The 22159-nt window shown below is 33.5% G+C and overlaps 3 protein-coding genes and 1 long non-coding RNA gene across 16 annotated transcripts; 2 read left to right on the forward strand and 2 right to left on the reverse strand.

Annotated features, from left to right (window-relative positions):
* Window positions 1-239: 239 nt before the first annotated feature.
* Window positions 240-6328, reverse strand: LOC112751482 (uncharacterized). Of its 10 annotated transcripts, XM_072217968.1 has the most exons (9): window positions 5802-6328; window positions 5269-5487; window positions 5037-5185; window positions 2523-2644; window positions 1254-1338; window positions 1119-1170; window positions 747-901; window positions 527-647; window positions 240-424 (listed from the first exon to the last, which is right to left on the reverse strand). In XM_072217968.1, exons 7-9 carry the CDS (start codon window positions 860-862, stop codon window positions 278-280), a joined length of 384 nt encoding a protein of 127 aa, XP_072074069.1. In that variant the 5' UTR covers window positions 863-901; window positions 1119-1170; window positions 1254-1338; window positions 2523-2644; window positions 5037-5185; window positions 5269-5487; window positions 5802-6328; the 3' UTR covers window positions 240-277. The 10 variants fall into 10 exon arrangements, 9 of the variants coding, with proteins under 9 accessions (XP_072074069.1, XP_072074070.1, XP_072074074.1 ...); XM_072217969.1 differs by lacking the exon at window positions 1119-1170 and having other exon boundaries at window positions 2305-2644; XM_072217973.1 differs by lacking the exons at window positions 1119-1170; window positions 2523-2644.
* A 433-nt stretch (window positions 6329-6761) lies between these two features.
* LOC112751481 (TMV resistance protein N) lies at window positions 6762-9759 on the forward strand. Its single transcript, XM_025800633.2, has 4 exons — window positions 6762-7481; window positions 7589-8398; window positions 8493-8986; window positions 9396-9759. The coding sequence occupies exons 1-4, from the start codon at window positions 7200-7202 to the stop codon at window positions 9610-9612; spliced, it is 1803 nt and encodes a 600-aa protein (XP_025656418.1). The 5' UTR covers window positions 6762-7199; the 3' UTR covers window positions 9613-9759.
* Window positions 9760-11203: 1444 nt separating this feature from the next.
* LOC140179275 (uncharacterized) lies at window positions 11204-13993 on the reverse strand. Its single transcript, XR_011872869.1, has 2 exons — window positions 13747-13993; window positions 11204-11752 (listed from the first exon to the last, which is right to left on the reverse strand). It is a non-coding gene; the product is annotated as an uncharacterized lncRNA (long non-coding RNA).
* Window positions 13994-14917: 924 nt separating this feature from the next.
* LOC112751484 (disease resistance protein Roq1) lies at window positions 14918-19040 on the forward strand. 4 transcript variants are annotated; one of them, XM_025800638.3, is made up of 5 exons: window positions 14918-15502; window positions 15602-16712; window positions 16797-17081; window positions 17202-18014; window positions 18119-19040. In XM_025800638.3, the coding sequence occupies exons 1-5, from the start codon at window positions 14991-14993 to the stop codon at window positions 18839-18841; spliced, it is 3444 nt and encodes a 1147-aa protein (XP_025656423.1). In that variant the 5' UTR covers window positions 14918-14990; the 3' UTR covers window positions 18842-19040. The 4 variants fall into 4 exon arrangements, with proteins under 4 accessions (XP_025656423.1, XP_072074060.1, XP_072074062.1 ...); XM_072217959.1 differs by having other exon boundaries at window positions 18137-19040; XM_072217961.1 differs by having other exon boundaries at window positions 18165-19040.
* Window positions 19041-22159: the final 3119 nt, after the last annotated feature.

Consider the following 22159-nt stretch of genomic DNA (forward strand, 5'->3'; position numbering starts at 1 on the left):
TCTAATTTTAAGAGAACAAACAAACAAAAAATTTATTTTTTGAACAAATACCTTAGTACCTTCTACTTTCTCTTTTTCAATGATTAAGGATGCCTTTGAAATTGGAAGCAAACTACCGGTGTAGTCAACATCCTAAAATTATAATTAATTATTAATTATTATTTATAAATTAGATACTACTAATGACCAAAGAAGCAAAAAATAAACTGATTTTTAATAGAAAGTACACTTATAATTAAACTCACAATTTGAATATGGTGAGTCTCTTTGAATTTATTTATGAGGTCCATGTTATCAGCCATCTTTTTAACTTTATAAGAAGGTGAAAAATGTGATTATCAGATATTTGAACTTCAACGATGAAGAAAAATGTCTTATCAATTAGGTTGAGTAAAAGTGTAGGTGTATCTGATAGATCTCCTTTCTGCAGGATATTACATAATATATTAATAATAAATAATATAAAAATTACCATTAAAAATATCTTCACTAATGTTTTTAGAAATAAATATTGGTTAGAACTTACCAATAAGAGTGGATCAAGTATCTCTACACAGCTCTTTCCCAAAACTTGTTTTGCCTCTTTGTCAAAGACTACGAAACATGCACAGTCAGAATCATCAATGACACCAAGCTTTATTCGGTACCTGCTTAAAAAAAAATAACATAAAAAAAGTTAAATATATGCTTATTCAATATTTAATCCAATATGCATAGACTTTAATTTAAAAAAATAAATAAATAACCTTGGAGTTATGGATAAATGGAGACGGCCACAACTTGAACATTTGAAAGTTTTTGTAAAAACATATGTGGACCTGTTGCATTCACATTGGCCGTACCACCAGTCTGGAGTATCCATAATATGACTTATAGTAGCCAAGACAACACAAACAACATTCTGAAAAAAAAAACTTAATGATTTAAATTCTCTGAATTTGGTGAGTTTTTAAATCTAAAAGATATACCTAAATAAATAAGATGAATAAACAAAAATAATTTATGTACAATGAATTTTCATTATTTTTTCTCAACTTTTTCTCAAAAAAGGAAACTACCGTATCTAATTTTTTTAACTGTTCAATGGTTTTGCCTTGATAAATTTTTAAGAATGCAACCTCATTTGGAATTCCGCTGATGTTATCCCTAGGTTCTTCAAATCTTACAAAACTAGATAAATAAAATAAAAAAAATTATGTTAGATAACACACACATAATATGAAACTAAAGAATTAAAAAAAATATATACCCACCTATTTTTAAATTAGATGACATTTGCATCTTCAAGATTGAAGAACATCTTTGTACCATACATGAAATTTTGTAAAACAATATTTCCTGAAAAAAATTAATTTAATACAAAGTGAGTAAAAATTCATATAAAAAATGAGTAAAAGCTCACATAAAAATATATTGTTAAAAAATTATGGATAAATATTACTCTTATATAACTTTACTCTAACAAATTGTAAGTGGACAACAGCTCCATCCTTATTATCGGATCCCAAAAAAGCATTTAATTCATGTGTATAGTTGCCAAAAAATGTACACTCTGTTATTTTTCTATATCAAATAGAATGCTTAATGTTAAATATATTTTTTATAACAAAATAAACAAAAAATAATTATAACTAAAAAAGTAATTACTAATAAAATAATATTAAATTATATATATTTTATATTTTTAAAATTTAAAAATTAATAATAAAATTAAAATGCCAAACACAATTTTAAAAAAATTAATAATTAATTAATTAATTTTTTTAAATTCGTAAGAAACAAACCACGAAAAGAATGCTTTTTATTATTATTTTTTTAAATTTAAATAATTTTTTTTCAAAATCAATCCGAAGTAATTTTTTCAAAAAATTTAAATACTTAACATTTGAAAACGGTGCCTTTGAATCTAAAAAATTATAACTAAGCTTAATGTTAGTTAAGATAAGTTTGTTACTTATTAATAATATTAATAAAAATATTTATAATAAAATAAGTTAAAATAACAATTTAAAAAATGAGATTATCAAAATTTTTATATTTATAAAAATAAATGTATAATTATTTATCATCAATCTCTAATTTAATAATAGTGTACTTGGTAGATTTGCTATTTTTTTCAAGAGTTCTTTCACTTCCAATTCTAGCAAGATATCCAATAACATCTAAAATTATTTAAAAAAAATTATTATCAAAGTTTGTTAAAAAAAACACAGCGAAAATTATCAATAAAATAAATAAATTTATAAATAAATTATACTTTTTTCTAAAATAATGAATTTACCAACTAAATAGGTGCAATCGTACCCAAGAGCATTGAGAGTGTCAAAACTCACAAACTTAAATTTATATCGTAGGATACTTGACGATTTTGGAAGTCTGTGCACATCGGTACTTGGTTTAAATTAACCACATAATTGATAAACAAAAATCAAAGAACGATTAGATGGGAATAGACAAATAAATTTAAAATATAAATAATATAAATTTAAAATAAAATAGAAAAATATTAGTAGAAAACTTACGTCTTCATCGAGTCAAACCATCTCAATTGAGTATGGCAATGGAGAATTTCTGTAACTTGGTAGTGTCCATAACTGTATCACTCGTATACGTACACACAAATTATCGATTGTAGGATTGATGTCTGTAATTTTGTGAATACCAGCCATTGGAAATTTGGAATAAGTAGAGAGATTTTTTATATATGTAAAGAAAGGAATTGATGTACTTTAAATTATGGTGCTATACATATCTCATAACTTATACTTTTATAGTTGACTCATAACTAAAATTTTTTAAATTTAATTGACTTTAATTTAAATTTAAATTAAATTTACAGACAAAATAAATAAATATATTAACATTTTTAAAACTCTAAATTAACGTAAATATTTATAGTAATATTAGTATGTAACAACCGAAGTACAATTAACGTAAATCTTTTTAAAACTCTAAATTTCTTTAAAAAAAATGTATGTAGCCGCAATATAAAAAAAAATCAACAAAATTTATATTTAAAAATTAATGCTAAAAAGAATTAACAAATTTTTAAAAAATAGTGTTACAATTTTAAAAATAACAATCTAAGTAAAATAATTTAAAAATTAAAAAATAACAACCTAAGTACAACAATCTAAAATTTAAAAAATAACAACCTAAGTAAAATAATCCAAACAAATAAAATAATTTAAAATTTGAAAATAACAAATTAAGCAAATAATAATTTATAATTTATAAATATAATTATAAAAATTTCTAGTGACGACATGTAAGCAAATAAACTCCCAAACTCAACGTATGAGCGCCACGTCAGCATATGAGTTCCCCATTTATATTACTATAAAGATTCATAACTAAAATTTTTTTCGGTTGATATCATTATCAGCAACAAAACTAGAGCTAAATTGAAAAGAAATGGATATCTATGTATTTAGATCTTACTTTTCATTTCAACTGTTATTTGTTACTAATTAATATTATTATATTTCAAAATTTAAATTACTAATAAATCTTATTATTCAATAACTATTAACTATGTAATAAAAAATATATACAATAACATAACAATAAAATAAAATGCAAAATAAGTGAATGGATTACAAAAATATAAAAAGATAAAAATAAATATTTAATTAAATAAAAAAAAATTAAAGAATGAAATTAAGAAGTCTTATTAAAAAATAGAGAATCAGAAACGAACAAGAGAAGAAAATTAAAATTTTAGAGAGCATAAAAAAATGACGCTTTTGGTATCTAGATTTAAAATTATGAAAACATAAATAAATTAAAAAAAATTGAAGTGGGGTTAAATTTATTTATTGAGCGGGGACAAATAAATTTTTATCCTATATATGTCACAATCCAAAATGAGCCATGGCTGGCGCTCAGGAAAAAGAGTTCTCTAGCAAACCTAACAGATTCGAATATAAGATAAATAAAAAGGTTTACAAATAATTTTTGATAAATTTACAATTTCTAAAATGAATAATTACATAATTTAACAAAAATAAAATAATAAATATAAATAGATTCTGTCTGTGACATATGGAGCAAATGACGTCTAAGAACTCAGAACTCAACAAGGAATAGAACCCATTGCAGATCATTACTCTTGAATAGAAAGGCTCACATAATCAAATACTTATTCCTGAAAAATATTTTTTTAAAAAAGGGGTGAATTTTGTAACTCAGTGACTAGACAGTACATCTATAATTCACATGAGACCATCTAAACATTATTATGAAAATAATTTTAGTTAGAAAATAATAATTTATATGAATAAGTGAATCAATAAGGGAATTCTCATAAAGAAATCAAATCAAATAGTCCACACTTGGACGGTTCCAACTCTAAGGGTAGTCCTTTCCTCTAATGTGCCCGTACGGAATAACAGATCCAACATGTGGCCTACACGTTAGGCTAGCAACACCCCTCCTAGTTGGAGTCTGACTTAGATGCATCTAAGTTAACGTCATAACCGTCGTTAACTACGGTTTTCTAATACGAGCCTCCCAAACCAATTCAAAACATATGCTTTTAAATACAACAAATATTTGCTCTTTCAAATATATAAGGTATCGAATCAAATCAAATCAGATGATACTTTCTCATCAGAAATCTTTTTCAATCATAAGAGATTTCAAATATATTTCACAATCTTTAAAGTAAGTGAATACCAACGAGGCAACGATTACTTCAATGCTTCAAAAGCAGATTTTCAAGTAAAATCAAACATTTTAAAATAATACAAAATTTCATAAAAAATATATATAGTCTCAAAAACAGATATTCAAATAAAATCAAACATTTTAGAATAATACAAAACTTCCTTAAAAATATATATAGTCTCATGTATAATTCCAAAAGTATAAACTTCATAAAAACGAATTATTTAATTCTAAAAAATCAATTATTCTAATCCATTTAAAATTATTCAAGGCAAATATAGTGAGTATAATTCAAAAATCATAATTGATATATATCAAAATAATTATAGATGCACAATCAACTAATTATAAATGTAAAGTCTACTCACAGCTTAGTCTCAAGGGACTGAAGATACCAAATTCGGAATACCAAACTAAAGGGTAGGAAAGAGCGCAAAATTTGGACGGAGGCAGCCGCGGCTCCAATAGACAAGCAATACAGCGAACAGAGGCGCAACAGAACAGAAGTGACGAACGGCTAAAAGCAGAGCAACGATGACAACATCAACAACTGTGGTAAAACAATAGTGAAAACGAAAACAAAACAGAACAACCACTAACCAGGCTAGAACTGTGGAAACAGAACTGACAGAGGTGTGAAACGCTTCCTACGACGTTTTCAAAGGGTAAGGATAATGGCGGAAGCAGTGGAGGAAGAATGGAAGATAGAGCACGGCGGGATAGGACAGCAGCTTTCTGACGAGTTCTTCTCCGGCGGCAACACAGCAGCTCAGCGACGAGCTCCTTCAGTGACGACGGCAACCACCGCGATGAAAGAGCCTAGCAGCGGAAACGACACAAATGTCCAACACAAGAACAATATGGAAGCACTCACAACACAATATGGCAGCAACTATAACAAGCAAATATAGCAAGTAAAGCAATAATAAGAACACACCGAGATTTTAACGTGGAAAACCCCCTCAAGGTGAGAGGTAAAAACCACGAGTCGTCCAGACCAATGAAATAGCTCCACTATAATCAAATGAGGTACAAGAGAGTCTCAAACAAAGCACAAAAATGTGCATATATAACCAGCCAAAACATCAAAGCACCAAAGCTCACAAATGAAAAAGCAAGAAGATGAAATATACCCAAAAAACAGAGCTATTGTCGAAGCCAATTTCTCCCTCTGTAGACCTCCAATTAAAATCTCCACCGTCCAGAATGAAGAACAAGATGTGAAGAATCTACAGTTCAAATTTCACGTCGATCCAACGGTGAAAGAATGAGAAACTGCCGTTCCAAAATTGCTGCTCTGTGTAAAAACGGGAAACCTAATTTCTCTCTTGCGAAGCCAATTTCTCTCACTGCAAATCTCCAATCAACATCTCCACCGACCAGAATGAAGAACAAGATGATAAGAACATGCAGTCTAAATTTCAAGCCGATCCAACGGTGAACAACTGAGAAACTGACATTTGAAATTTACTGCTTTGGGCAAAAACGGGAATTTTGTTTTTCCCCTTCTCTCTCACTTGGTGGCTACTCTCTCTCACTCTCAATGACCCCAAAAATCTGAACTAGGGTTTTGGCACAATGGGTGCAAGAGACACCCTCAAAATGTTGAGCTTGGGCCTCACAAAAGAGAGAAAAACCCAACACGCGACAGCCCCAACAGCGACGGCAGCGTCACTGCTCTCTCTCTCTGCTCGATCTCTCTTTCCTCTGGTGTGCAACGGCGGCTTGGCGAGTTCGGCGGTGACGCGGCAGAGCGTGGTGGCGGCGAAGCAGCAGCAAGGCGGCGACGGCTACCCGACGGCGACTTGGCAAGCGCGGCGACGGCGGCGACGAGGCCCACCAGCGCCGCTGCATCTTCTCCCTTCTCTCTGTCTCGGATATCACTCTCAGATCTCCCTCTCTTCTCATGTCAACAGCGGCGACGACGGTGGCGGTAACACCCACCGCGCCGCCTCCCACTTCTCTTTTCCCTCCACCGGTCTTCCTTCCCCTCTGCTCTCCCCCTTTCCTTCTTCCCCTCTTCCTTTCTTTTTTTTTGTCTTTCATTCCCAGCTGCTGTTGTGTGGTGTGTGTGTTGCTGAAAAAGAAAGGGGACTAGGGTTTCTTTGGGGTAAAAGGATAATTAGGTGTTAATTAGGGTTAGAATTTGGTAAAAGAAATAAGGGTAGTATAGAAATTTTGATATAATTGGAGGGTTGGATAGTAATAAAAGAAATCAAATGTAAAAGGTTTTAAAAAAAATCAGGACATTACAATATAATACATAGAACTTTATAAAATTTCAATGGGGGCACTTGTCCCCACACCCTCCCATGTAAATCCGTCCGTGGACATGTTAATCATTTCTCCTACTTCACATTTCTCATACTTCAATATATTTTATGCAATACCAGTTCATTATTTTTCTCTGTACTCTTCATAAATTTGTCTAATGTATACATATGTATTTTAATTAGTTCATGATTTTAATATTGCATTGAAAGGGGACTAGCACCGTTGAGATTATATATCTGGAATTTCCTTCCTCAAAAATGGATGAAAATGGTGATCCATCGAAAAAGAAGAAAAATAAAGTTGTACAAGTGGAATGGGATGGACTAGCTTTTAAGGATATGGTAAATCTGAAGACACTTATCATAAAAAATGGTTCTTTTTCCAAAGGTCCCAAATATCTTCCAAACAATTTAAGAGTATTGGATTGGAGGAGGTATCCATTGAAGGGTTTTCCAGATGATTTTCAACCAAAGCACCTCTGCATGCTCAAGTTACCCGAATATCTTTTTGAGTCATACAAGTTGGATAGCTTATCCAAGGCAAGTATACTAAATTCATTTTTTCGATTTTGTATGTTTAGTAAATTCACATGGTTATTTGTTTGACTTTTTTTTTTTTTTCTGTCTTGATGTTTTTCTTCTTTCAGAACTTGGCCTCCTTGAATGTTTTGAATTTTGACAACAGTGAATATTTGAAAGAGATACCTGATGTGTCCGGTCTTCTAACTTTACAAAAATTATCATTCAGTGGTTGTAAGAATTTGACTACAGTTCACAATTCAGTTGGTATCCTCAATAATCTTAAAGTCTTGAAAGCTGAAGATTGCGAGAGTCTTAGGACTTTTCCATCTATCAATTTGCCCTCACTTGAAATACTTATGTTGTCTGGTTGCAATAGACTTGCGAAATTCCCAGAAATACTAGGAAAGATGGAAAAGGTAGAAATGCTTCGTTTGTGTGGCACTAACATAAAAGATTTGCCATCGTCATTTCAAAACCTTTGTGAATTGTCCTATTTGATTCTGAGTGGCAATACCTTTCATAGGATACCAAGAGTGATTGTGGATATGCCAAAACTGTCTACATTATATATTAATGTAGAAGCCCATAAATATAAGACTTGGGAATCACGCAACAAGTTGGAAGAGGGGGTTGAAGGAACACTCAGCTCTTCAAATGTGATTAATCTTACTCTCAATAACTATATGCTGTCAGATAACTTTTTTCCACTGGCACTTGCATGGTTTCGCAATGTGAAAACATTAGACCTGACTCGCAACAGGTTCACAATCCTTCCCGAATGCATCCAAGATTTTTGCTTTCTAAGCTCCCTCAAAGTTGATGCATGCAAGAAGCTAGTTAAGATTGCAGGAATTCCACCAAATTTGAAACAATTCTCGGCATTAGACTGCATCAACTTGACTAAGGAGGAGGCCACAAGCGTGTTACTCAATCAGGTTTCTTTTTATTTTTATTTTTTTAAATTATTAGATTAATAATACTGTTATAGTGTATGCTAACTACTACCTACGAAATATTAATGACTCACAGGAACTGCACGAGAATGGAAGAACCGAGTTCGCATTGCCAGGAACAACGATTCCAGCATGGTTTGAAGAGCAGGGAAAGGGAGATTCTATTTCATTCTGGTTTCGTGGTGAGTTCCCTTCGAATGCACTTTACTTTGCAATTCTACTGCGGAATAGGCAACACCGTGCAACTCGTATAACAACCATGGTGAGCATCAATGGCAAGAAAGTTTCCCGTGGAGGTGGGAGAACCCAAATGCAGGACCTATTTATTTTTGATCTGTCCGTGACAAATAAAACGTATCATTTGGATGGAATATGCTTTGAAAATAAATGGAATCATGCGAATGTTTCATTTGAACTTGAAATTGGGGGCGGCACAATGGCGTTTGGAATGCATATATTGAAGCAAGAGAGTAGTAGCATCATCAAAGATATTCAATTCACTAATCCTTGCATAAAGAATGAAGACGATGAAGCTCTCCATGGTATTGACAGCATTGACGTTCGTCTAAGGTAAAATTACTCTCGGTCTTGTCTTAGGGAAGAACAGAGGAGAGAAAAGCCGTTGTTCAATAGAAAACTTGAGAAATATGAATTTTATTTTCTTTCAACTAAAGTGATTGATCTAAACTGTTACGACCAGCTTAATCAGCTTATATAGTTATTTACAAGCATGTGTTGAATGAATGCATGTGATGAGTGTAAATGATCCTGTTAAAATCAGTTTTACTGCCAAAACAGAATCGGTTGCTTCATTGCTAAGTTACAGCGTCATTAGCAATGCTTGACAGTAATCTTTTCTTAACGAAGTGCCAGTGTATATGACATGAGTTTTTGACTCCAATTAGTCCCAGCTTAATTCAATAAATAGAACCTTAACCCCTAAATTTATCTCGTGACATCCTTCTTCTCTTCTCTCCAGGCTACAACCAGGTTCAGCAACTAGCCAACCAGCTTCGCAGAATCCTCTTGGGCATAGTGGAGACGCATCACATTCAAAAGGGAACTGGGCAGTGCCACAATTCAGGGGAGGCACTGTTTTTGCTAGGAGGAACATAAAAATGATGTTGTGTGTGATGTTTTGTACAATGTTAAGCATTGTAGTGTGTGGTTTGGGTATGTGGTTAGGAAAGAATTAGGGTGGTGTGAGTTTAGGAGCAAAGAATGAAACAATTAAGCCCTACTTCATGTGGATAGTATTCAAGCTTTCTTCCAATGTAAAAGCCTTAGGGCTCTAAAAGAAGCATCACCTTAATTGAATGGAACCTTATTGCAGTTTTCTTGCATATTTTCACTTAATACATGCCCTTCACAATTGATGCATAACAATTAAAGCAATATAGACAAACTTGATAGTCAAATAATAATTCTGAAAGGTATAACTTGCATAAATATTGATTCATAAGTTGTATTAATTAAATTAAGTTAATAATGACAGCGTCATAACAAGCAGTACTTGCTGCTAATTTTCAATAAGCATATACAAGTATTATGCAGATTCAAAGAAGTTAAAACAAAAAGGGGAGACATGCGACCGAGGGGCTATGAATCTATTCCAACCAAAAGAAAGAACTTCATAGAACATATTCCAGAACACCAAAGTTTCAACCTATTTGCTATGTATAAACATTTATAGCTCTATACAAAAAAACTCAATGGTTTCAGTTTTTAAGGAGGGATTGCTGTTTTTGGTGGGAAATAATAAGTGGGAAGTGTGATCACGTATAGTTGCCCTATATTATTTGATCAATAATAATCTTCTGAATAAATGGAACAAACTAACTAAAAAGAGCACTGGGATTAGAGTGCTTGATTGATCTTGTTCTTGAAGAGAACATAAAAAGGACACAAACTTCTTGTTTATTTCAGTAGTGACAGCAAAAGAAAAAAGAATGCTACCTGATCATTCAATACGCTCCATGGTATTCTGAGCAACAGTTTTATATGATACGAGATATTATAACAAATATATGTAAGTGTAATTCTTGGAGAAGAATTTGGTGGTGTGGAAAGAGTTGCAAAAAAATTTTCAATTTAAATCAGAAGTACATTGATCAAGGAATTTGCAAACAGTTTAAGAGTATTCGAATGGTGGAGATATCCTTCAAACTATTTTCCCTGTCATTTTCAACCAAACGAACTCTCCATATTCTAGTTGCCCTCACTGGAAGATATCCGTCTATCTGGTTGCTCAAGCCTTGAGTATTTTCCAGAAATTCCAGACGAGATGGAAAATCTTGAAATGCTTAATTTGAGTAACACAGGCATAAAAGATTTGCCATGTTCATTTCGTAATCTTTCTGGGTTGTGGTTTCTGAAAATGAGTAGGAATGAAATGTGTAAGATACCAAGTGTCATTGGCATGATGCCACGACTGCATCAGTGTCATATTTCGGGAGGAGGCAATTTGGGGAGGATATCAAGAAAGCAGGAGGACGGGCTTCATCGAATACTCACTCACTCCCTTCCATCTCACAATATGATATGCCTTTCTCTTTGTCAGATGAGTTTTTTCCACTAGCTCTTGCATGCTTTCCCAATTTGGAACATTTAGACTTAATAGGCAATAATTTCACAGTCCTTCCCGAATGCATGCAAGAATTTCGTTTTTTATACTGGATCAACGTGGATGATTGCAAGCATCTTCGGGAGATTAGAGGGATTCCACCGTGCTTGAGTGTCTTTTCAGCAGTAAACTGCAAATCATTGAATCCTGAGGGCACAGGCATGTTACTCAATCAGGTTTTGTTACTTTTCAATTAATTAACAATGTAGATTACATCATTATTCACATTAAATTAATCAATCATGCTAGATGTACACTAAAATCAACCACCAGAATAGAATACGCATTGAAATACAAAATACACAAATAATATATGCTTCTGAATTATAAATGATTGACAGGAACTCCACGAGGGTGGAAGTACCGAGTTTATGATGCCAGGAGGAATGGATATGAAACACTACCTTTGGAAAAGGAATGGAATCATGCGGAGGTTTCGTATCAAGCAAGTTACAATTACTTTCATGCGGCGAATTGCAAGAGAGATTGGAATGCATGTATTGAAGAAAGAGAGTTTAGTCATGCAAGATATTCGATTCACTGATCCTTACAAAATGACACAACTACTTGTAATGATGCTCATGCTCTCTAAAGTATTCCCCAACCATAAGAACCAGCCCTTGCTCCCGGAAAGATGCATTGGTTTGTGCACATTGCAGTTTCTGGCATACACACTTTTTGGAGGGAGGGCATAGAGGATTCAATATCAGCATCTGCAGTTGTTTTCAGAAACTGTTTTAACTCATTGATTTATAGGCAACAAGATGCATGTTTCTGTACATTAGCTTGCATCAATCAATATACACCAAGCTTGCTGCATTCTGCATTCTCAATGTCAATAGGTACGAGTTCTAAGTCATGAACTAGCCTTTCAATTTGGTATACGGTAGCTTAAACAATAATTGATTGATTCTGAAAGTAACAATGACAATTAAAAATCCATTTTCCTTCAGTTTAAATAAAAGATTATTTCGTCAATAAAAGATAGAATGGAAACTTTTTGGTTAATTTAGTTGATGAGTGCAAAAGATAGAAGAAGAAGTGACTTGCTAATAAAACTTTTCAGTGAAATGGATTTCTTAAAATATGAATGGAAACTTTATCATATGCTTCAAAAAAAAAAAAAATAAAGCTCTAGAAAACATTTGTAAGCAGCTTCATTTGGTGAATCTATATGGTTTACTGACAGCAATGACATTAAATAGCCTTAATTAATCTAATTACTAATTCAAACAAAATTTCCATGGAACATTTTAAGTTTTATATATTGTGAAATATTCACTAATTAATAATTTCGCAAAAGGACAACACTAATGCTTATTATGTTCTCAATAGTATTGCACAAGCATAAGAAGCAACCCTTGCACATGAAAACATGCATAGGTTTGTAGTTCAATGTGATTTTTCAACTAACTGATTTCCAGAGTTAATAATAAAAGAACTATGTTTCATTTCAAAGCACGAAAGTTTTATGGGCCCGAAAGTTTTTTATTTTCATTTCTTGGGATACAAGAAAAACAGGACTAAACAAAATTTATTTTTTAAAACTTTTACCTAGTGAAACTCGAACCCACGACCTCTTAAGTGAGTATGGGGAGACTATGTCATTTGAACTATAACTCATTGGCAATCTGACTTTTACTTTGCACAAATAAAATAATGAAATGTGAATACATAGATGCAGATTTTTGTGATTAAGAAAATTCAAAATCACAAAAGACAAGCACAATATCTCCCATCAGTAAATATATTATGTTACATGATGACGCATGCTGCGTTCTTATTTTTGAACAAAAACAGAAAAACCTCAGCACATGTTAACAATACCATACATCACATCTATTGATCTATTGATTGTAGCCCCAGCAGTGTTATTTTTCTCCATTGCAGAATAATACTAGTGGTTGTAGCTTCTCTCTTAAACTTGTGCATTTTAGTTTTTCTTATTATTCCAACAAATTTTATGGAAATGGATTGAATGAATGAGAGAACTGTGATACAGATATCTCTAATTATGGCAATACACAAGGCTCAATGCATATATTAATTAAGAGTGTATTTGGTAATTGGGGTTCTGTCACCATCAAGCCCGGCTATGACTGATGCTTAAAAAAGTCATTTCCAGCAAGCCTATTTTACAGAAAAAGAATCTAACAGAATTTTTATAATACTATCAGCACATATTTAGATATCAAATTTAACTCAAATTCAGCATAGGTACAGAAATTTCTAGTTTAAGATTTACTATAAAACATAGTTGAATAATTCTATATATTTTTCAAGTTAGTAAGACTATATATATATATAGAAATGTTTACAAAACAAACTATCTCAAGTCACTATGGTCAGATCCTACTTATGACGTATGGAGCATTTTAACAAATTCAAAAATTTATCAAGATATTTACACAAGATATCATGTTCTTAGACAATAAGATCCTACCAATTTAAGTGATACTAGAGTGAAACTGATGGAAAAAGATTAGAATCAAGGTTCTTATCTAGGAAAAAAAAACAACAATACAGTGAGTTTTGTAACTCGGTGGTAAACAAAGCATCCAAAGCCCACACGAAATAATTTTACAAATATTATGCACTTGGCTAAAATAAATCTATTATAGTAAATTAGTAATAGTGAATAAAATATATTCGAACACATAAGTAAATCCACTATAATAATAGTAATAGAGGGAAGAAATTTTAGTACCCTTCAAATCAATCTCAACAGTGACATGTTTTTCTTCTCTAATCCATCTGCAGCAAGGTTCAAATTCCTCATATGATCCATTGATTGTAGCCCCAGCAGTGTTATTTTTTCCCATTGCAGAATAATACTAGTGGCTATAGCTTCTTCTCTCTTAAACTTGTGATTTTTAGTTTCCTTATTATTCCAGCAAATTTTATGGAAATGGATTGAATGGAATGAATGAATGAGAGAACCATGATACAATATCTCTATTTGTATCAATATATATACAAGGCTCAATGCATATAATTAAGAGTGTATTTGGTAATTGGGGTTCTCTTGGTTAAGAATGATTCCTTGTTGGTTTGAATAAGTTTTCTATTGTTACTTTCTTGAATCCTAGTTTTGAAGGAAACCATGTACCTTATTTTACTTCCATCTCTCAATCTCTATTACTTTTTCTTGATTCTTTTTTCTACAAATCAAGAATTGTAGCAATGTGTTCACAACAAGCTTGTGACTTAGCTATCTATATTCTGATATTCTACAAGGGAAAAAAGCATTGACACCTTATCACATCAACTCAATTAGTCTGTATAAGTGTGATTAATTAAAGAATTTTGGCATTATCAGACATTATCATAAGAATAATACAGGAAAATTCACATCTCATATTGGATAGTGTTAATTAATGAAAGCTTACAAACTATAACATTTAAGTTCTAAATTCCAAAATTTGTCTACTCATTCATACATCAAAGTGCTGTTTTTATAAAAGATGTAACCTTTTTTCCACCTTTTTTGATTGCTAAAGTTTTAATCTACGGACAAGTTACTGCATGGGGGATGAATAATGATACCGCGTGGAATTTGTATGCAATATGCAACAAGAAATCATGATGGCCGATGGGAAACAAGGTTTCACTTCTTGAAATTTAGAGGCAAAAACTAATGAGTCAGTGTTTATCAAAATCACAGTATGCTAATTACAACAACGTTTGTGCCAAAGAAAGAGTTAACAAGAATTACACCACACCGTAGCATAGCCTAGGATTCTTTTGACGCGTGGGTCAGAGGTGGACCAAAGGAATCAATAATGAATGAATGCAGTTTCTGCGTGGTTGCAAAGTTGACTGACTTAGACTTACACCCACTATTATTGTCTCACTCTCTCTCTCTCTCTCTTTATATATATTTACTTCTTTGTTTCTCAGGTTTTCATCATCATCCAACACTCCAACATATATCCTTCTTGCTTCCATCTCATGGCTCTGCAATCCTCCTCCTCTTCCCATCCCTTTTCCTCTTCCTCCTTCAGCTATGCTTGGAAATACGACGTGTTTATTAGTTTTAGAGGCCCAGATACTCGCTACGGTTTCACTGGCAACCTCTACAAAGCTCTCCGTGACAAAGGAATCCTCACATTCTTTGATGATGGCGAGCTTCAAAGCGGAGAGGAAATAACACCTGCACTTCTCAAGGCAATTGAACAGTCCAGGATTGCCATTGTTGTACTCTCTCCTAACTATGCTGCTTCTTCTTTTTGCTTAGAGGAACTGGTCCATGTCCTTCACTGCATCAAGGGAAATAATCGCTTGGTTTTGCCTGTTTTCTATGAGGTGGATCCTTCTGATGTGCGCCATCTGAAAAAGAGTTTTGGAGAGGCAATGGATAAGCATGAGAAGAGATACAAGGATGACATGAATAACAAGGTGGACAAATGGAAAAAGGCTCTGCATCAAGTGGCTAATTTATCAGGCTATCATTTTAAATATGGGTACTTTATATATACCTTCTTATATTTGTTTTATTTGTCTGATATTTATATTTTGAATTGAAATGACTATCTATGTAACCTCGTGTCTTGATTGGGCAGGGATGGATATGAACACATGTTTATTGGAAACATTGTGGTAAACATCTCAAAAAGGATTAGAAGACGTGCAGCTTTGCCTGTTGCTGATCACCCTGTTGGATTGGAGTCCCCGGTGTCAAAGGTAGCTTCCCTTCTAGATGTTGAATCTAATGCTGGGGTTCACATGGTGGGGATATATGGAATTGGAGGAATAGGAAAAACAACAATTGCTCTTGCCGTCTATAACTTGATTGCTGACCATTTTGAAGGTGTGTGCTTTCTTGAAAATGTGAGAGAAAATTCAAACAAATACGGGTTGGTACATCTTCAAAATATCCTTCTTTGCAAGATATTAGGAAATGAAGGAGTCGAGATATTAGGTGTTAAAGAAGGAACCACACAGATACAACGAAGGCTTTGTCGAAAGAGTATTCTTTTGATTGTAGATGACGTTGATGAGCATGAGCAGTTGAAAGCTATTGCTGGAAACCCTGATTGGTTTGGTTCTGGCAGCAGAATCATTATTACAGCACGGGACAAACATTTGTTAGCACTTCATGGTGTTGAAAGGACATACGAGGTACAAGGTTTAAATGAGGAAGAGTCCTTAGAATTGCTTAAATGGAAAGCTTTCAAAACAGATATTGTTAACCCAAGGTACGCAGATGTTTTAACCCGTGCAGTAACTTATGCTTCTGGACTCCCATTGGCTTTGGAAGTAATAGGTTCTAACTTGTTTGGAAAAGATTTACAACAATGGGAATCTGCAATGGATCAATATGAAAAAGTTCTTGATAGCAAAATACGTAAGATACTTCAGGTAAGTTTTGATGCATTGGGAAAAGATGTACAAAGTGTTTTTCTGGATATTGCTTGTTGTTTTAAAGGATATAATCTAATGGAAGTAATAAGTCTACTTCAAGCTCATTATGGGAATTGCATGAGATATCATATTGGAGTGTTGGTTGAAAAATCTCTCATAAAGATCGATAAGAATGATAGAGTGATAATGCATGATCTAACAGAAGATATGGGTAAAGAAATTGTTCTAGAAAAGTCACCAAAACAACCCGGAAAGTGTAGTAGGTTATGGTTTCATGAAGATATAGTAAAAATTTTAGAAGGCAATCAAGTAAGTAATAAATTTTTCTATACAAGTTTATTAGAAACTATTTTTATTGTTTTAATTAATTCATATTGTCATTTTCTCTTGAAGGGGACTAGTGCCATTGAAATCATACATTTGGAATTTCCGTTATTCAAAGGTGAAGTGAAATGGGATGGAACAGCTTTTGAACAGATGAAAAATCTCAAAATACTTATCATAAAAAATGGTCGTTTTTCCAAAGGGCCCAAATATCTTCCAAATAGTTTAAGAGTATTGGAATGGAGGAGGTATCCTTCAAAGTATTTTCCCTCTAATTTTGATCCAGAAAAGCTTTCCATACTCAAGTTGCCTGATTCTCTCTGCATGTCACCCAAGTTGGATAGCTTATCCAAGGTAAGCGTACTAAATTCATTTTTATGATTTTTTATGTTTGTAAATTCACATGATCAGGTTTATTTGGTGTTTATTTTAGTTTGATTATTAATTTTATTTGTGTGTTTGTTTCTTCTCCAGATATGGCTCACCTTGAAAGTTTTGAGTTTTATTTGTAGTGATTCTTTGAAAGAGATACCTGATGTGTCTAATCTTCAAACTTTAGAAGAATTTTCTTTTGAAGGATGTAAAAAATTAGTCTCGGTTCACGATTCAGTTGGTTTTTTACCTGAACTTAAAATATTGAATGCTAATAGGTGCCCCAAGCTCAGAAGTTTTCCACCTGTTATTAATTTGCCCTCACTGGAAACACTCGGTCTATATGGATGCTCAAGCCTTGAGAAATTTCCAGAAATTCCAGAAAAGATGGAAAATCTAGAAGTGCTTGATTTGAGTGACAATGGCATAAAAGATTTGCCATGTTCATTTTGTAACCTTTCTAGATTGTGGTATTTGTCTTTGAGGGAGAATGAAATGTATAGAATACCAAGTGTCATTGGCATGATGCCACGCCTGTCTTGGTGTGATATTATATTAAGAAGAAATAAGAGGAGGGCATCAGTAGAGCAGGAAGAGGGGCTTCATGGAATACTCACTCACTCCCTCCCCTCTTCACATTTGAGAAATCTTTATCTCACAAACAGCAATTTGTCAGATGACTTTTTTCCCTTAGCTGTTGCATGGTTTCCCAATCTGTTTCAGTTAGACCTAAGAGGCAATAATTTCACAGTCCTTCCTGAATGCATCCAACAATTTCGGTTTCTTCAATATCTCCATGTGAATGATTGCGAGCATCTTCAGGAGATTAGAGGGATTCCACCAAACTTGGAATTCTTCTTTGTAGTAAACTGCAAATCATTGAGTCCGAGGGGCACAAGCGTGTTACTGAATCAGGTTTGGTTACTTTTTAATAATTAAGAATGCAGATGACATCATAATTCATACTAAATTAATAATGTATGCTAAACTACTGCTTCTCCATTATGAATGAATGACAGCAATTGCCCATTCACCAGGGTAGAAACACCCACTTTGTGATGCCAGGTGGAAGCATTCCAAGGGGGTTTGAGTGGCGCAGCAGTGGAGCTTCTATTTCTTTCTGGTTTCGGGGCACCAAATTCCCTTACAATGCTCTTTGCTTTGCAATTCTACTCAAAAATGACTTCCCTTCCTCATTTGAAGTAGTTCCCACTCTGACCATCAATGGCAACCAAGTTCGACATCGACGGCGTACCTCAATGGATCAATTATTTATTTTTAATCTGGGGAGTTCTGATTTTTATCGTTATGGTCTTGAAGCACTACATCTTGAAAGAGGATGGAATCATGCGAAGCTTTCATATGAAGCATATAAGTATTATGAGGAGAAGGTCCCAAGTGAGTCAATTGGAAAAGAGATTGGAATGCACGTATGGAAGGAAGAGAGTAGTAGTATAATGGAAGATATTCGATTCACTTATCCATACAAAATGACACAACTAATTATAATGATGATCATGCTCTCTATAGCATTCCCCAACCATAAGAACCACCCCTTGCTCCTCCAAACATCCATTGGTTATTGGACGTTGCTGTTTCTAACACACACACTCTTTCCGGCACCGACTATGTATGATTTGGATAATGACAATGAATTAGGGTCGGAGGAATCGGATATCAGCGATGGTTCAATGGCATCCACAGAGCTAGTGGGTGCAGAAGTTGGGTATGCCCAAGGGTAATTGCATTTATCAATGTTTTTGTGTTACTCATTTTAGATTTTAGTTATCTCTCTCTCCCCATTTTACTTTTATCAATAACTAGAATGAGACCCACGCGATGCGCGGGACGGTAAATTAATGATAATATATAATAAATATTAAAAATTGTTATGCTCTGTAGAAATAAATTAAATATGTGTAATTGAAGTTAAACTTAAAAGGTGTTTTATTTTAAATAATTTGTAGTACAAAAGATTTGGATGTTGAAGTTGCTGACATTTTTATTTGGTGGTTTGATTTTTACATTTGTTTTAGTTGATGGACTTAGTCATCTTATGTGGCGCTCGTCTTCCTTTTTTTTTGTTGGTTGTTAGAGTTGGTGCTTTCTTCTTTTTGTCGTTGGTTATTGCGAAGACATGTTTTTTATGAATTGTTGAGTTTGATGCACTTTCTATTATGTTATTTGGTTCCATCTTTGTATGTATGTTCTTTTTCCGAAGATGTGTCTTGAATTTGTATAGTTTTCTTTCTCCTTAATCTCTTGATGGGGTGGTGCTTCAATGTCATTATTTTTCTGAAATATCATTAGATTTGAAGCAGTTGTGCCCAATAAGTTTTTTGCGTCGCCATCAAATAGTACAAAAGTTGTTGTAATACTTTGATCTAAAACCTTTAATTGAATTCTGAACCTAAAATAAGTATTGGGCTAGCAACTAATAATTTGATAGATGAGATTAGAAAAGTATATAGAGTTACCTTATTGTTGGATATTGTGGTGTTTGATTACATGTGCCACAAATGTAGTTGTTTCTTTTTTTTATATGTTTTCTTCTTACACTTTACATTTAACATAGTTCCATCCTAATTTGTCATCAATTTCTTTTATAGTTACTAAAATTGTGAAGATCTTTTTCTATTTCAATATTCAATTTATGTTATCATTAGGTATATGGTATTTGAGTAAGTATGAATGTATGATGTATGTTGTGATTTTTTTTGTCATACCTGATCATCAGATTCTCATTGCATGGTCATTAGATCTTGGATAGTTATTCGATTTCTTATCGTTCTGCTCTGAAAGAATGATGCTCTATTGAGTAAGTTTGAGATGTGTAGTTCAGAAATAAATTTTTTGTGCTAAATTTGATGTTATGTGAAGGAATAGTGATAAGAGACTTATATATGTAGTTTAAATGGTATGGAATTTAAATACTTATAACGTAAAATTTATTATTGTCACAGCCCAAAATGAGCCATAACCGGCGCTCAAGAAAATAATCCTATAGCAAGCCTTATATACTCAAATATAAATTGAATAAGAAAGTTACAAATATTTTACAAGTTCTAAAATAAATAGTTATACATTTTTAACAAAAATTAAAATAATTAAAAATCGTTGGACCCTGCCTGTGTTATATGGAGCATATATACATCTAAGAACTCATCAACGAATAAGTACTCATTGCAGATCGTTACATCTTGAATAGAGAGTCTCACATAGACAAGTAATTGTTCCTGAAAAATGTTTTTAGAAAAAAAAACGGGGTGAGTTTTGCAACTCAGTGACTAGACAATACATCTATAATCGACATGAGACCATATAAACATCATATTAAAATAATTTTAATTAGAAAATAATAATTGATAATAATAAGTGAATCAATAAGGGAGTTCTCATACAGAAATCAAATCAAAAGTCCACACTTGGGCGGCTTCACCTCAATGGGTAGCCCTTTCCTCTCGTGTGTCCTAACAAAATAACAGATCTAACGTGTGGCCTACACGTTAGGCTAGCAACACCCCTGCTAGCTGGGGTCTGAGTTAGATGCATCTAAGTTAACGTCATAACCGCCGTTAACTACGATTTTCTAATACGAGCCTCCCAAACCAATTCAAAACATATAATTTCAAATACAACAAATCTTTGATCTTTCCAATATATAAGGTATCGAATCAAATCAAATCATATTATACTTTCTCATCAGAATCCTTTCCAATCAAAACACATTTCAAATATATTTCACAATCTTTAAACTAAGTGAATACCAACAAATACTTCAATGCTTCAAAAACAAATATTCAAGTAAACTCAAACATTTTAGAATAATGCAAAACTTTATCAAAAATATATATGGTCTCAAAAACAGATATTCAAATAAGATCAAACAATTTAAAATAATGCAAGACTTCATCAAAAATATATATGGTCTCATGTATAGTTCCAAAAGTATAAACTTCATAAAAAATGAATTATTTAATTTTAATAAATCAATTATTCTAATCAATTTAAAACAATTCTAGACAAATATAGTGAGTATAATTCAAAGATCATAATAGATATATGTCAAAATAATTATAGATACACAGTCAAACAATTATAAATGTAAAGCCTACTCACAACTTGGTCCCAAGGGACCGAAGATACCGAATCGGGAGTGTCAAAATTGGAGGATTGACGTAGAATGGAATGAATGAGCACAGAATTTGGATTAGGGCAACGACAAGGTGGAGCTGCGATAGTTTGGGTTATTGTCAGGAACGGTTCAGCTCCAGCGGCACCAACAGCTCCATTAGCAACCAAGGTTCACCCGAACGGCGACCGGTGACGAAACAACCCTCTATTCACGATGGCTCCTCTCGCACGTTCTGTTTCTCTCTCTTCGAGCTCTCTCTTCTCTCTCAACAATGGCGACGGCAACTTGGCAAGGCGGCAGTTGAAGCTCAGCAGTGACGGAGACAAGGCGCGGCGGCTGTCCTTTCTCGTCTCGTCTCTCGCGCTCGTCCCCTCTCTTGGACGCATCTCTCGGTTCTGGCCTCTGATGGCGACGCGACGGCAGCGAGCTGGACGCAGCTGGCGGCGACGTGACGGGACACGAATGGCGAGCTCCAGGCCGGCAGTGACAAGGCGTGGCTCTGTCTCTCTCCCCTCGCGTGGTGGCTTGGTGTGGACATCTCCCTCCTTCCTCCCTTCGCTTCTTGCGGTCTCCCCTATTCTCTCTTTCCCTTTTCTTTCTTTCTTTTTCCGTGGAGTCTAGGTGTGTGTGCTGTGGGGAAGAGAGTGTGAGGCGAGTGAGAGTGTGTGCGGCGGTGGGAGGTGAGTGAGAGAGTGTGGCTAGGGTTAGAGAAAGAAGAAAATAAAAATCTAGGAGTGGGTCCCACCGGCTTATCTATTTATTTATTTTTTTCTGGCTATTACAATTATGATTAATAATATTATTATGACATTTGTAATATGGATGTTTATTACTTTTAGTGAGCTATTTATAAAAATTAATAAATTAATTATTGCGGTTATAAATTTATTGTATTATTTATAACGGTAAGATATAATAAATATAG

This window comes from Arachis hypogaea, chromosome 15 (assembly GCF_003086295.3).
Source record: "Arachis hypogaea cultivar Tifrunner chromosome 15, arahy.Tifrunner.gnm2.J5K5, whole genome shotgun sequence".
Taxonomy (NCBI): domain Eukaryota; kingdom Viridiplantae; phylum Streptophyta; class Magnoliopsida; order Fabales; family Fabaceae; genus Arachis; species Arachis hypogaea.